The sequence below is a fragment of the Pangasianodon hypophthalmus genome, chromosome 1, assembly GCF_027358585.1.
Source record: "Pangasianodon hypophthalmus isolate fPanHyp1 chromosome 1, fPanHyp1.pri, whole genome shotgun sequence".
Lineage (NCBI taxonomy): Eukaryota > Metazoa > Chordata > Actinopteri > Siluriformes > Pangasiidae > Pangasianodon > Pangasianodon hypophthalmus.
In genome coordinates this window covers 15,927,383-15,944,254 of record NC_069710.1, presented here as the reverse complement: position 1 = coordinate 15,944,254, position 16,872 = coordinate 15,927,383, and the positions used below count along the sequence as shown (strand labels likewise).

Genomic DNA, 16,872 nt, shown 5'->3' with positions numbered 1-16,872 from the left:
TGTGAGAGAGAGAGAGAGAGAGTGTGTGTGTGTGTGTGTGTGTGTGTGAGAGAGAGAGAGAGAGTGTGTGTGTGTGTGTGTGTGTGTGAGAGAGAGAGAGTGTGTGTGTGGGTGTGTGTGTGAGAGGGAGAGAGAGTGTGTGTGAGAGAGAGAGAGAGAGAGAGAGAGAGTGAGTGTGTGTGTGTGAGAGAGAGAGAGAGAGAGAGAGAGAGTGAGTGTGTGTGTGTGAGAGAGAGAGAGAGAGAGAGAGAGACGTAAGATGTATATAATGAATCATTTTCAAGATTCAAGATTCAAAGCGTTTATTGTCATGTGCACATGTCAGATGCACATGTGCAGATGTCAGGTAAATTGGGACATATGATACAATAGATTACTGTTATTGATCATTATTATTATTAGACTACATGGATTTTATGTGCCTTAAGTGGTATTTTTATGAAACATCTCAAAAAGCAGGGGAATGAGGTAGACTGGGAAATCTAGAATGTTACTCAGGTTTGTACTTAATGTACTGTGTTCATATAATTTTAGAGATATTGATTTTTTTTTAACCTGCGTTATGATGCAACTGCAAGAAATAGATTATAAAATGTTACTTAGCTTTTTGTAGTGTTTGTTACTTTTATTTTTTTTTTAATCATTTTTTAATTTTTATTCTGTATTTAATTATACTGAACTTTAGAAAAGATTGGTTATGAATCAATATATTAAAGATTTTCTAAGCCCTGCTATGGTTGTTATTGCTGTAAGAAATGAATTGTAGAATGTTACTTGGGCAACATATTAATAATAATTGTACTTAGTCTACTACGTTCATACACTATTAGAATATGGTGATGATGAATTTGGAGAAGATTTTTTAAAATCCTGTTCCTGAAATTTGATTTGTCGATGCCACGAACTACATCATGTCATTTTTTAACATGCCATCTTTTTGTGTTTATTACTGCAAATAAAAAAAAAATTAAACTTGTCCGTGAAGAAGAAACTAAAGACCTATACCACTGAGAACAAGTGTCCCAAATGACCAAACGTCATTAAAAATGTCTTTCAGTCAGTCTTGGCAAAACGGTAAGCTGTGCTTCTTTAGAATATGATATAAAAAATTTTCCTTCACACAAGGATAGTAAACAGCATATTTCAGAACATTCAACACCTGTCCCTTTATATCTATATTCACCCTACTTCTGCAACTTAATGCAAATGACACATTTGTGTGTGCGTGTGTGTGAGAGAGAGAGACCTTTATCTACCAGGAAATTTATAAGTTATAAAACCCAGTGGCGCAAATAGGTAACAAGTGGGTAGCAAGTTGCATCCAGCCGAGACTAGAGCAGTGTTGTGTAATAGTGTGGTTGCGGGGATTTCTGCAAATGCTGTCACAAGAGCATTACTGATGTTAGGCGACGAGGCCTGGGGTGCAGTCAGAGTTTCAGTTGATTCCAAAGGTGTTTAGTGGGGTTGAGGTCAGGGCTCTGTGCAAGCCACTCAAGTTCTTCCACACTTTGGTAAACCATGTCTCATTTTGTGCCCAGGGACATTGTCACATTGGAACAGGTTTGGGGCCCTTAGTTCCAGTGAAGAGAAATCTTAAAGCTACAGTATACAAAGACATTGTAGACAATTGTGTGCTCCCAACCTTGTAGCAACAGTTTGGGGAAGAACCACATATGGGTGTGATGGATATTGTATACTCATCTCCCAAAACTATCATTCTTGAAAAGGCAAACCCAGGGATGGAAATACTTGAGTAATTGTAATACTACTATACATAAGTATTATTTTGGCATATGTATTCTTTTATTAAAATTGTTGTCGTTGTTACTGAAATACTGAAATACTTTTATTCTTACTTAAATACATTTCCAAGAAAAAAAACTGTTTACTCCTTACATTTTTATTTAGACCTTTAAAGTACTTGTTACATATCTCAAAGGTCTCGTCTTCTCTCAGCCAGCCAGTGATAGTACATTACACATCAGTCAAATGGACTCAGTCAAGTTTAGCGTCCACTCAATTCAGTCTATTCAAGTTCATCAATGTAGAAAAAGCTATCAGGACTTGTGCCAGTTCATCATCTGTGGTGACCTTCTCATGCTAGACAATATATATATGTATGTATGTATATACAGGGTGCCCCAAAAGTCTCCGTACATGGGTGAAATTAACATTTTTTAGCAAAATGTAACTTTATTTACAAAACATCCTCTACATGATTGCCATTTCTCTCTCCCCTTCATGACAAACTTGTGTTAACACATCTGGTGTTATGCATGTAATTGCATGTCCATTGCAACCTTGCGACAGCTTCCCGATCCAGCCGTGAGAATGATTTCATGTTCTTCTTTTGTCAAAGGCATTCTTAAAGGCTATCTGAATATATATATATATATATATATATATGTATAAGTAAATTTTTGGAAGACATTTTGCTAAAAAGTGTTAATTAAAATGTGTTTAAAAAAAGTGTTAACTCCTATGTATGTAGACTTTTGGGGCACCTTGTATGTGTATATATATATATATATATATATATATATATATATATATATATATATATATATATATATATATATATATATATATATATATATATATATACACATTTTTACATTTTAAACAAGAACAAGAAAAAGATGCCTTTCTTTATCAGTCTCCTAAAAGGGCACTACCAGCGTTAGGAACCTTATTGAAAGGTTAACCTCTACATGATAAGTTGATAAGCTTATTGAGGCAATGTCATGAAATGATACACAGCACCTGGCTGTAATAATCTGGCCATTTTATTAGATCATACCTGACTATCTATCCACTTGAAATTAAGGACTGAGAGAGTACGTGAAATAGGTGACGAAAACCATTAGAATTCATTAGATGCATGAAAATAGTCTACATATGAGGAAAATTATGAGTCAATATGTGTCAATATGTGAGCATACATGTGAACATTTTTAAGGTGTGTGTCTCTTTCCGTGTGTGTGTGTGTGTGGGTGTGAAGAACGTAACTTCAGTTTTCACACGTCGTTCTCACTTATTAGCATTTGAGACAATAGGTGACAATGGGTGTTTTGTATGGTTTTGTATGGTTTCTGAGACAACGCTCAGACGGGGATACAATTCTGTTAATTCGAGCCTTTTGCGAAATAGTTTTTTAAAAAAAAATTCTGACGTTGTTTTCAGATAAGTTCGCAGGCACATTCACAGAACTTGAATGGTTGACTTATTTCCTTGGCGACCGCTAAAATGAAAGTCAGATGTTAGGAGGAAGTGGCCAGACCACTGCACATTGTCCTGAAGCGGAACCAGTCGACATCTCGGATGCTTTGTCGACAACAACTGCGGGTGTAAGCTGCACTTGTAGGCTCTGGCGTTGAGGGTTTAGGGATTTTAGCGATGGAGGACAGTGCTGGAGTTCTGGCTCTGCAGGACTACATCAAAAATGTGGATCCATCGTCCTTACCGCGCATTCTGCAGGTCTGCTCCGGAGTTTACTTCCAAGGTAAGATGGCTGATGATAACACCTCGCTTCATTTCTTAGATCTTTATCACACAACTGCATCCATCCATCCGTCCATCCGTCCCTCCATCCATCAATCCATCCATCAATCTGCAGGTTTTATAACAGTGCCATCTATAGTTGAATATTTAAATTTGCTACTTGTTTCTCTTCAGAAAGAGAGACATTCAAAATATTAAGTTGATGTTCCCCTTTTCACATAAGCTAATTTATACATATACAATATTTACAACAATTAATATATATACAATAAAGAAATCAGAATATTTAAAATGAACCTAGGTCTAATAGTTTCATTGACTAATAAAGTACACATTGATTATCAACCTGTATTTTATTAGATCATTCATTCTGGGAATAATTAGCCATCATTTATTTACTGTCTGCCAATCACCCAATACTGTAAAGATTCACAGGTAATAATTTGTGTCTGTTTTGTTTAATGAGTAATGAGCGCGGCATTGTTTCACAGGCTCTGTGTACGAGATCTCAGGGAGTGAGGTGTGTCTGTCTACTGGCGACTTGGTGAAGGTTACGAGTTTCGAGATCTTGTCTGTGTCTTGTGAGGACATAAGCAATAACACCACATTTGAGCTGCCCCTCGACCATTCGGGTAGGTATTGAAATAGTTAAGTGAATTAACTTGGTCTCACACTTAATTTGAAACGGTTCGTACAATTTGAAAAGCCTGAAAAATTGAATCTGAAAAAAAAAAAAACATTAAGCTGAACACTTTCTTGCTACTGTAAATCCAGTAGAACTAACAAACAACTCTTATACTCTTACTCTGTTATAAATATCTGTAATTAATATGTTAATTAAGGAGTGTTAGAATGCAGTGATGGGTGAACGTTAATTTCTGAAATAAGTTACAGAACCTAGTAATGGATGAAATAATTGCATAAAATGGGAACATAAGGCATTTGAAGACACAACTACAGCAATATTTTATTTTCAGGTACCACTGGCCACTAAGATGCTGTAGTCATTCCTTTTCCTTATTGTTCATGCTCGTCTCCAGGTCTGTTCACACTGGTTCCTGAGGATCTACCTTACAGTACAATAGAGGAGATGGTAGGCCTGCTACCTGTTGGTGTGGATGCCTTAGGCTCCTTCATCTTCTTCAGCAATAATGAGCTGACCATTGAGAACCTCACAGTGCCGGCTGGAACAAAGATGACCCTTCTGTCTGTGGATCTCAATAAGGATGGGGAGAGTTTTGCTCGCTGCAGGCTAACGGGTCAGCAGGAAGCCTCTGCAGAAGTGTACATACCCTTCTCCTATCACGGAGACTTCTATGAATGTCAGAATGACCGTGGCTACTCCCTTCATGAGATCATGTCCTCAGCCAGGCTGTGCAGGAGACGGTTCTATAGGACAAAGCCAAAAAAATGTGGCAACCCCCTGATTTTTAGCCCAATCTATCAAATCCAAGGCATCATGCACCGTGCGTATTACCAATCCATCTCACCTCGTATTTCTTTCTTTTCATTATTATTTTGTGAATGTAAATAAGTATTCTTATTCTTAGTATATCTTCAGTATTTGAAGCATGGTTATTATTGTTTTCACAGTGAGAAAGAACATAGTGAAGTTTCCCTCCAGCCTGGAAGTGGATGTAATTGACGTGACTGAGCAATGTAAACATTTAACATTTGTAACTCCACTATCTCTAGCTGAGGTAGCTGCTCAGCCAAAGGAGGCCTTTCCTACTATGGCAGAGATCTTGGAGGGACCTGAGGCTAATCCCTACTTTTGCTGCAGCTGGTTCAAAGAGCTACAAAAATGCAAGCATCTTGTGCTGCATGGGTGCAATAAAACATGCATGGTGTTAGCATGTACCCCGAAGGGGAGAAAAACTCAGCAGTACTTCCTGCTTTCTCAGGACTATGGTGGCCAAATACGGAGAAGAGCAAGGGAGTTTAGCTCAGTGTATGAAGTGTATGTGGCATTCTCTAGCTCTCCAGGACTGAGAGTATCTGTGACAAGGCACTGTGAGGCAGTTGAGGAGGAAGGAGTGCCTGCTCTCAGTGTTGGGGAACAGCTGGAGGTTCTGAGAGTGCAGACAGCAAACAGGTCAGGAAGAGAGTTAGGTGATCCACAAGGTGTGGACGGCCTGATCTGCAAAAGGATTGAGGATGAGGATGAGGATGACGACGACGACGAGGATGAGGATGAGAGTGAGAGAGAGAGTGAGGTCTGGCTCCCTCTATTCACTCTAGCCAACTTTGTGGAGAAACTTTCAGACAAGAAAAAGTATAGTTTAGCCGAACTGTGCAAGAACTTCTCCTTTCCTCTGGACGTCAAAGTGGTGAATCACGATAAAACACTGGACAAAGATCCGCTGGCAGGTTTAGCAGCTCTCAGACTGGAAGAATCTCTAGAAGAGACCACTGTGCTTGCCAGCTTGCCTGATACTCCAGAGCAATGCTTTGAATTGCCTCTTCGCTGGCTGCAAATGTCTCTCTCCTTTGTGTTAGACCCCTTACCCTGGCCTGAGAGCAAGAACCCAAAGGTTCACCTACAGACTGTCACCGAAGTAACAGAGTACTTTTATCATGAATATCATAAGCTTACCACAAAACCTATGGCTCCTCCTCCACGTCCTCCTAAGCGCAAATCATTGTCCTTACAATCACAAAAAGGGTGTGTTACACATAAAGATGCCACTCTGCAGGTCAAAAGTAGCCACCCCATTGCAAAAGTGGACAGTTCATCTCTGGACCAAACAAAACGCAGACCACCTCCACCACCACCAAATGAAGTAAGCATTTTTCACATGAACCTCATCTCTCATTGTTTTACCCTTTCACTTATATTAATTTGAAATCAAACATGTATATTGTTGTCTGGTACATTCTGATACATATTTTGCTTTTTACTTGAAGTTTGTTCTTTGAGATTTTAAAGAACAGTGAATAGAGGCTTTACTCAAAATATCACTTTGAAACCAAAATCAAGTTTTGTAATTACTAAGGACAAACACTTCCCCTTTTCTCCACCTGAATTATTCTGATATGACAGCAACTTTCTAATTCTGCTGTTTCTGCTTCCTTTATGCAAATTAGACAGAAGATGTACCCCCGCCTTTGGTTCCTAGAAAGTCTGTCTCAGAGAGTTTGGCCATACTTAATACATATGTGCTGTCCCCAAGGAAACCTAATGAAAAGCCACATAAATCAGGTCAGTGTTCACATGACAATTTGTACAGCTTTACTCTGATCAGTCATGTTTTAATTAAAAAAATCTCAATGCTATCTATTTTAAGGTCAAAAGGGAAATATTGTTTCTGAGTAATTCTGAAACTCTCCCCCCCCCCCCCCCCCCCCCCCTTTTTTTATATTTTTTTTTAACCTAAACAGAAAGGAAATCCTCAGACAGCGATCATGACTATGAACCTGTGGAAGACATGCTAAATGCTTTTGATCATATCATGTTTTACTAGCCCTTTATAATTTTGAAAATTACACTCACCAAAAACCACATTAGAGATAAACAGTGTTGTGGTGTGAAATGTATAATGTACATAATGAGATTGTGTTTTAACTTCCTTTTTTATTAGACAGTAGGAAAAAAAGAAATAGTAACATCTAAAGAAGAAAAAAAAAGACATTTAAACATTTATTTAAGGAAATAAATTTTTTAAAGGACACTGTGTACATTAATATTAAAATGTTTATCAAAAGAGTTTTTTATTATTATTCTTTACTGCTTTTTATGTTTCCCTCACAAACTACATGAACTGTTGAGAGACCTGCATGAATAACCTCTCATCCTGAATGTTCTCTCCGTCAAGACTCATCAGGCTGACCATTTCCTGGCCATAACGTATTCATAGCAAAGATTATGCAACATGTTCTTGCTGAGGCAGTGCATATAATCTGCTAGCATAAACGAATCTAGTTTTATAATTAGCAGGCAGTTAGAGATGGTTTACTGTTGCAGTGCTTAAAGATGATAGATGGTCCTTAGGCCTCTTGATCTGTTGATCTGAAGTGGTCCTCATCGATAGTAGAGAAAATATGTCCTTCATTGCTGAGAAAGTCCACAACCTGCCTGTGGATACAATAGAGAGTATTTAATCTAGTGTTTGGTGTATTTACGCTAGTGCAATGGTTCTCAAAGTGTGAGCAGGGACCCCCAGGAGCCTGTGAAGTAACACCAGGGGGTCAGTGATTTTTATTTTATTTACAGTGGTGCAAATCACAACCCACCAAATCACAACAACCCAATCAAAGTTATAACTATTATGGAGTCCTTCTAGTTATTGGTGTGTTTGATGATCCTTTAAATTAGATTATTCCAAACCTCAATGACTAAAAACAAGTATAACTATAAATAAAGTCAAATTGGACCTAATATGTTCTGTTGGTAGAAAGTCCAGGAAAAGAAAAGAACATGGGGCTCTGATAAATAGACAAAAAAAATACTGTACACTTTTTTAAATAACATTCAAGAATTCAATCTGTACTTAGGGAGTCTGTGGAATTTATTTTGTAGTTAAAGGGGTTCCTGGCTAGAAAACATTTCCCTGATCTAGTAAAACTGGTACAATTCATTAAAGCACAAAAATATAACATTAGCAGCACCATGCATTTCCTATACATTTGGTTATGAAGCATAGATATTATTGTTTTTAAGGGTGGTTTTGATAACCAGTATTCGGGTACTTATTTGGAAACACCAATGAGTATTCAAAGCCTTTAAAATGTTGGATGGTCCAATCTTAGTAATGTTTATGCTATACAATCATTTTCCAATCCATAATTCCCAATGACAGAAAAAGGTCTAGTTGTGTATAAATAGGCATAAAATGGTATGCAAAGAGAGTAACACAGAGAAAGGGACAGGTACCTGATTATAGTCATGCTCATGCCACTTAGTCTTTGCTTTAACTCCTGTATGCTGATCCCCTGAGGTTCTGGGCAGCTCTTTATCAGACATAAAACCTACACAACAGAGACCAGAAGAAAAAGAAAAAAAAACAGTTATTAGTAATATTAGTTTTATATATATAACGCATTTATGATAAATTTTACCTGATTTTGATTAGGGTTTAATCCATTATTGGCCATGGAATTGGCACCAGAGTAGCCACCACTCATGCCCATGCCACCCAGGCCAGGGCGGGTCATAGGCACCATGCTGCTGTTCATGCCTCCTCCTCCCATCTGAAAAATACCAAGAAAAAAAGGGGAAAACAAACTCAGAGCTTTCACTTTGTTCCAGCCTCTTGGCCAGTACTTTGACCATGCTGAGTAACCATTAACGCACATTACATTTAGCGCGCTGTTACAAGACAAAGCTTTGACAAGCTTTTTTAGTGTATAATGTGCTATCATTCTAATTTTATGTGATGTATTCTGTACATATAGAGCATGCATGTTTAGAGCAGTCCTAACACCTATTTGTGTTATATATATGAACTCATTAGTTTGCAGTTCTGCTGTTGCACAGTAAGTAAAATGGTTTTTGTGGTTGAGAAGAGGACTTCTCACCATTGTCTGTGTAAGAATACAATTTTATGTGAATAACCATTCACGCACATTACATTTAGCGCACTGTTAAAAGACAAAAGTTTTGACAAGCTTTTTTAGTGTATAATGTGCTATCATTCTAATTTTATGTGATTTATTCGGAACATATAGCTTATAGTTCACAGCAGTACTAACACATATTGGTGCTATAAATAATAACTCCTTGGTCTGCAGCAAGTAAAATGGATTTTGAGACTGAGTAGAGGACCTCTCACCATTGTCTGTGGTTTGCTCAGCAGCATATGAGCCTGCACGACCTCAAGCATATGAGAAGTGATCTCATTCATATCCTCTAATGGCCGGACACTGAATGCCACCAAAGACCTGTTATTCTGTTACATAAAAAGAACAGTTTCAGCTGCCATACTATGTGCAGAATCCATAAGCTGCATTCGAACATTAATACATTAAAGGCAGAGAAAATGGACATTAAAATAAAGACAATACGTCAAAAAAAAAAAAAAAAAAAAAAAAAAAAAAATTTTATAAATTTTTAATATAGCCCTTTCACAAATCACTTCCTCAATGTAGAAACTGTAGTGCACATATATACAGGGTTTTACAGTAACCACAGGGCACAGTAGCGGGGAGGGGAAAGTGCTGCTACTTGCCTGGTGGTTATTCTAAAATCCTGTATACGTTTGAAAACAGCCGCACTGACTGGCTCAAGAGAGCAAACAGCATTTTTAATCACTTTCGAAATACCATTATCACTAAAATTGCTTCAATTTCAATTTTATTTGTGTAGCACTTTTAACAATGAACATTGTCACAAAGCAGCTTTACAGAAATAAATACATTCAAGACATAAATTTTAAATTTATAAAATTATCCCTAATGAAGGATAAATCATTAGAGATAAATTCCAAGCCAGAGGTGACAGTGACAAGGAAAAACTCCCTGAGACGATATGAGGAAGGAACCTTGAGAAGAAACAGACTCAAAAGGGAACCCATCCACATTTGACTGACACAGGATAGTGTGATTATAAATAATTCCTTTCTATAAATGTGTATTACGTGGTCAAAAAGTGCAGTTGTGTACCCAGGAAGTTCATTACAGTTTTCAAACGAAGTCCAAAGTGTAAGGTGATAGATTTTACACTTCATTGTAGACCTTTTTTAATTTATTTTTCCTTAATATAGTTAACTGATATTAACTACATACTAATCTAAATGTTTTCTAAGTCAAACATACATTGCTAGATTTTATTTCACATTAATGAGCTCAAAACATTCTCCTTTTACCTTGACAGCTAGCAAGGGTAGACGAGACTAATGTGAGATAGGAGGAAGGGGGCAGGGCTTCCAAGGTGTCAGTTAATACCAGAGAGTTCAAATCACCTGTGCATATGTCAATCATTCTACAGTCACCTCAATTCCTCATCTGCCTTTTTACTGCCTTTAATTTCTGTTTTTGCATATTTTTGGAATGATAACAGCATAGTCCCCATGTTAAACAACATGTTACAATGCAGAGTTCCTATACAAAATACATAAAGGTTAGCAGCCTAAGGTAATGATGCTTTTTTTAAATTTCCTGTCAGATTCCTGTAATCTAAATTTCCAGTGATAAAAATCTTAGCAAAAGGAAATAAATGGGGAGAACAAGCACTAATCGACCCTCCAAAACATTGCCTCAACTAAAGACATACACTATAACCTTCACAAAGTCGTTCATCATTCAGAAACTTGGGGCTGAGTGCAAGAAATAAATTGTTAGAAATGCTGCAATGACATCTGCAATGCATTGATCTTTACCTGAAAAGAACGCAGGTTGCCAGAGACTTTGACATATGTGTCTGGAGGAATGACTGAGCTGTCCACACTGGGATCCTAAGAGTGACCAAAAAAAAAAAAAAATAATAAAATTGTGACTACATTTAGTGATTCAACAAAATGAAAATTTGTATCCAAGGTCAAATTTTATGAAACGCTTGCCATATACTGAACACCAAATCCCAAGTACCCCAAGTTGATTTTTTAAATTAAAGATTTAATTTAATTAATTAAATTGTTTGTATACCATTGCACAAATAATAGCAGTTTACATGCTTTTCACATTGTCGGGCATTCAGAAATTTCAGTGGATGAAACTCATTACAGAGGTGGATAAATCAGTAGCCTGGGCACCCAGGCAAAGACGGGTACATATCTGGGCTATTTCTTTTTTATTCATACTTGCCCAGATAGGCACAGTAGGCTAGAGGTCATCATTTTTTCTTCTCTTGTTCAACAGAGAAAGAAAACCCTACTTGTTACTGATGCTATGAGTCATGGTGTAAAGACACAGGAAGTATGGGTGCTGCAGCACCCCCAACTTTAGGATTATGAAGTGAAGTGTTGCCAAGTGGTGGCCCATACTTAGAATTTGTGCTCTGAAGTGAAGTGGGCCACCATACTTAGAATTTGTGCTCTGCATTTAACCCATCCAAGTGCACACACACAGTAGTGAACGAACACACACACACACACACACATATAGTTGTGTGTGTGTCAGATATAATATTTTTTTTTATACCACAGCAATTTGTCAACGAATATCATATTTAATTTATTAAGGAATAAAATCACACTTTTTAATTGTTTCTAGTTACATTTAACATTAGGGAACATCCGCAAGAATTGAGTCTTCAAGACAGGGGAATTTGTATTTTCCGATGACAAGCTGTGGTTTCCAACTTCAAGAAAGGGGGAGAAAAAAAAAAAAAAAAAAAGAGATGCTGGTGAGGAAATTACTGTATATAGCTGCTATAACATGAGCAAAAATAGGAACTTACTCCCATGTCAGGAAACTGATTTTACAAAGTGACTACTTCCATAAATGTTAAATAAATGCCTCCTAACAGAAAATGTCAATACATCAACAATTAGATTATTTTCTTTGTTAAACAACACATTTTAATCCATTTATTATTAGGCTTAGATTATGGAGCATCCACCATAAACTTCCCCATGAATGATCTGTTATAGTGACAAGTTATTACAGTGACAAATTAATAATAACCTATCATTTATGTTACAGTCAAATATTTAGAGTGGTGCTGTTATAGAAAATTTATCAACACCTTTTGATTTGAGAATTCAACCGTGCTGTGGTACAATCATTGTAATCAATGCTGTATACGGTATACACTGTTTAAAAGTCCAGCATCCCTAATGTAAAAAGCCTCCCTGTGTCCCCGCGGTGGTAACTGTAACTGATTCTCTGTCTGCACGAATTTAGCACCGATGACACAGAGCATATTTTAAATATTTTAACGCAGAGAAATATTCAAATTACTTGTGTGTATACAGCATACATTTAAGTCTCATACTTAAAAAAAAATTAACTCTCAGACTTAAATGACACAAAAAGTAAAGTCTTAAAAAGAGTTCAACTCAAAGTAAAAATCTAGGTCTGTGAACAGGAGTCTGAAACAGTCCTTCACAGAAATCATGAAGGGTTTACTGTTGTATAAAACAACTGAAACGGGAAGTACAACTTAACTAAGAACTATGAAAGAATCCTTCCCAGCTCAGTTCTCATCTAGTCTTACTGAGGAAAAAGAGGAAGCTGAATCCTTAAATGAAACATGCTCGGATCTAACAGACAGGAAATGGGGGGAAAAAAACATTATAAATTTGCTTACTGAGCAAAATGCTTTGCAATGTGAACTCAGTCTATCCACCATTAAAACATTAACATCGTTAAACTAAATAATTCATTAAGCTATGGACTGTCTTATTGCTGTCATATCACTCTTAATGTCGGCCATGAACATCATCACAGCAAACAGAAAAGCAGCTTGGATTTCATATGTGAAATCAATGCTCTACTGAACCTTGGATGGCGTACTTGCACATGGTCGAGAATGTCTCTGGTTCTCTGTTACCACTAGCAATGGTATGCATTTCCTGTAATAATATAATACTGTTCATTTTTCTAATGCATTGACATCTGCCACACCAAAGTACCTTGCTTTGGCCCTACCTCTGTATCTACCCACTGCTTCACATCCATGGGGGCCGCCGTCATGTCATCCACTTTGTACTGAATGTTAGTCATGGACTTATCTGTGCTTCTGATGATTCCAACCATAGTAACCTATGAAACACAAAAAACACTGCACCACTTAGGAAAAAAAAAGAAAAAAAAAAGAGAGAAACATTTTGGAAATTAGCGCAGCATGTCATGTGAGAAATGTAAATCAGATTACTTCGATAGGAATGTACAGATGAGAAATGAAACTCACTTGTGCAACCTCCACCTCGCCTACTCTGAAGACATCTTCTGCCTGGGCTGCAGACATTAGCTGCGACACTGTACAGGGGACTATCTGCTGTGCCCGTGTCCTCTACAAAAAAAAAAACACAAACATTATAGATGCTACAACCCAATAAAGGAATGCATGATGCATGTACATTTGAAATGGCAATGGTCTGTCTATGCGTTCACTAAAAAACAAACAAAAATAAATGAATCAATAAAACAAAAGTAAAGACTGACCCCTTTTTTCTCTCCTCCCTGGGAAGCAGCAGGTGAGCCAAAGCCCCCAGGTGACTGAGTGTATCCACCACCCATGCTTGCCTCGCCATAAGACCCTGATACAAAGAAAAAAAACAAAAAAAAACAAAAACATATTTCCTCCAAAATGTTTTGAAATTATTAAGTGCACAGGGATTGGCTCATTGGACCAGTCAGTCACTCAGACAGGTGGGTTCTCAGGCCAATGACTTCAACTTAGTTGACTTTTTAGACCTCTTTAGCAACTTTATTTAAAAAAACAAAAAAACAAAAACGCAGATGTTGGCATTCGATTCACCGCTTGATACGGCTCTCCAGCACATATCAAAGCTGCTGTTTGTATGAGGAGTGAGAGCAGGTTCAGTCCACTCACCACCAGCATGTAAAGCCTGACAGAGCTGCACCTGCACCAGTCCTAGCTTCAATCATCACCATTGCTAGTCTTTTCCCATCTCATTAAACTCTCTTTTGGCTGTACTCACAAGTAATAAAAGTGAGTTATTCCATCCATAACATTCCCTTCATATCTATATCCCAAATACTTACTACCACTACAGTACTTTTTAAATATGTAAATTTTTACTTGACCAAAGATTACCTGATTCTTATAATCAACTACAATGTTATAATTTATTATTATTATTTTTTTAACCTTGAAACAACTTTTATTTGTCTTTCTTCTTAATGTCAAATGTTTTGGCATGTAAATGACCATTTAACAAGCTAACTGATGACGTCATTATTCGGCGACTTCCCGCGACTTTTTTTGCGCATGTACTTGTTATTAGTTAGTATTTCACCTGATACACTGGCAACACTGCTCATGTGCACTGAACACTTAACAACTACTACATCTGTTCCAGTCTCTTATTAGCGAAATCATGGTTCTGTAGCTGGGTTAGTTTCAGATATTTCTGTATAACTGCTAATGCTCTACAGAACAGATGATTATAAAAAAAAAAACTATCCAAAATAAAGCCCGACTGTTCCTAAGGTTTATTCAGTATCAATTATCTCTAAAACTGTAGCTAGTTAAGCAGTTTAACTCAAACTCTCCATAGCAGTTACCCTATTAGCAGTGTATTAAAAGGTCTGTAGAGAATAAGTTTGGTAAACAAGTCAATGTGGTTGAATATGTAGCGCTAGCACGCTAGTTTCTCTTCAGAGCATGTTTGTTAGCCGGCTGAGCCAGTGGCCCACAAGCTGTCGGAAAGAAAGTTACGTGTATTAAAGTTAATAAAGCTGCATACCTTGGTTCCACATATTATCACTATGAACAAGTGTTTCTTCACAATATGAGAAAGAAATGAGCAGTCTCTACACACACACACACAATGCCTGTATTCCCCGCGCGCACAATATTCACCGAGGCCGAATTACACTTGGCGCACTATCAGTCATATAAGCACACTAGATAGGGCGCAGAAGCCATTATTTTAAACGGTACACAGTGCACTTATGTAGGCAGTAGAGAAGAATTTGGAAATCAGCCACTGAGTTCGCGCATGCGTTACAAAACTGCCGGGAAATCCAGACTTTGAAACAAAAAAACTTTATTGACACAAATGTGGAACAACTGATAAAAGTAGAGTGCTTTTGATGGATAAAAATATTTTATTTCATCATGGTCAAATGTTACTCCTCGTTTGTCTTAAATGCAAATACAGTATCTACCAGATAAAGGCTGGCTTTGCTAATTTGCTTAAACAGTTTACAGTAACTTACATGCTACAATCTACAGTAATTAAACACTGGGATGTTATCTATTGGGAATAAAGAAGGTGGAGTTACTGATTACAACTGAATACTGCTGAAGCTATCTATCTATCTATCTATCTATCTATCTATCATCAGTATATGATGTAATCCATCAGTTAAAAATAATCAAGGTGAAATGTATTAATCCATCAAAGACCTAAGAATGACTTTGAAGTGTATTTTAAGAAGGTGTATTTTAATCATGAAGAGACCTTATTTGAAACATTATTTCTAATTGTATTGTATTGTTCTAATCAATTGGAAAATAATTTTATAGAGAATATTTGTGTATGTGAATCAAATAAACTAAGGCAAACTGATGTGACCTAGTTTGTAAAAAATTACTAAGCACACAGAGTCTCATTCATAATTGTATTGTATTTTTCCATTGTATCTTTTCAGTTCAGGCTAGCTCTGTCTTTTCTCATGGGAAAGTGCTCTTTCTCAACCAGAATACTGAAGTGCAGTGTTAAGGCTGAGATGAATATTAACATTGCCAATATTAACATTTAAAAAAAAAAATAATAAACTGACTGAGATCATGCCACAATTAAAATGAAGCTAGGGGCCAATAAAGTAATTGTGGCGAGAGTTTAGGGATTAAAAGAAAATATGAGAAAACTCCACCTAATGAGATCATTGTTTTCGAATTATATAAAAGCAGGAGCCATGACTATGTAAATCAGATGATCTGCAGACATCTTGGCTTTGTTGGTTGATTCAATAAAGTCTGATTTTAGGCATCCGAACCCCTTTGGCTTTGGAAAGTTATTTTTCTTATTCTGAACTAAAGAGTTTTGCCACACCATATTCCACTTTGAGAAAAACACCAAATGTGTTTAAAACTGAACAGGTCATGCACCCCATTCAGCACATGTCCTGATGCAAAACTTATCACGGAATTAGTGCATATGCGGTACTTAAATTTGCATGTCTAACATTCTTAGTTTACATTTTGAATAAAAAGGTAATAACGTTCAGGAAATAATTTCCCCTTTTCAAACATGAACTACAGTAAGTCATCATTCACTGTAGTTGTGGAAGTGCAAGCAGGAAAAAGGCTGCTGAGAGGCCAGGGACTGTTGTTGTGTTATATGGCCATCAGATATGAGATCTATTGTGTGATAAATTATATGTACTGGGAGTACTGTGACAAATAATTGAACAGTGCACTTTCTTTTTCCAATCAGTTTGCTGAATATCATTACTGTGACTTTCCAAAGACGATAAACTGTAGATAAACTAAATGCTAGCCACATTTTTAAAGCAAGCACCAAGAGTATATGCAACATAGGATTTTATTAATATTTTTCCTAACAAGCTGTAAAAAGATAGAAGAATAATGGTTATATTTTATGCTGATGATTGATACCCACGTAGTAGTTTTAAAAAAAAATCAATTTTTAATATCACACTGAGGGTTTTGCCTAAGACAGAACATCTAAACAAACAAACAAACTTATTTGGATTATAATTCTAGAAAAGTAGGTGACAGAGTAATTCATGCTTAATGTATATTAAAGCTGGTAGGCAAGTGTACTATGTGAATAT

General features: G+C 36.8%; 2 protein-coding genes across 2 annotated transcripts; one reads left to right on the top strand and one right to left on the bottom strand.

Annotated features, from left to right (window-relative positions):
- Positions 1-2,657: 2,657 nt before the first annotated feature.
- themis2 (thymocyte selection associated family member 2) lies at positions 2,658-7,207 on the top strand. Its single transcript, XM_026926666.3, has 7 exons — positions 2,658-2,959; positions 3,184-3,502; positions 3,993-4,133; positions 4,542-4,967; positions 5,095-6,284; positions 6,589-6,703; positions 6,883-7,207. The coding sequence occupies exons 2-7, from the start codon at positions 3,397-3,399 to the stop codon at positions 6,963-6,965; spliced, it is 2,061 nt and encodes a 686-aa protein (XP_026782467.3). The 5' UTR covers positions 2,658-2,959; positions 3,184-3,396; the 3' UTR covers positions 6,966-7,207.
- On the bottom strand, positions 7,056-14,980 carry rpa2 (replication protein A2). Its single transcript, XM_026926667.3, has 9 exons — positions 14,814-14,980; positions 13,546-13,640; positions 13,292-13,393; positions 13,030-13,143; positions 10,818-10,892; positions 9,273-9,389; positions 8,560-8,691; positions 8,375-8,469; positions 7,056-7,576 (listed from the first exon to the last, which is right to left on the bottom strand). The coding sequence occupies exons 1-9, from the start codon at positions 14,824-14,826 to the stop codon at positions 7,489-7,491; spliced, it is 831 nt and encodes a 276-aa protein (XP_026782468.2). The 5' UTR covers positions 14,827-14,980; the 3' UTR covers positions 7,056-7,488.
- Positions 14,981-16,872: the final 1,892 nt, after the last annotated feature.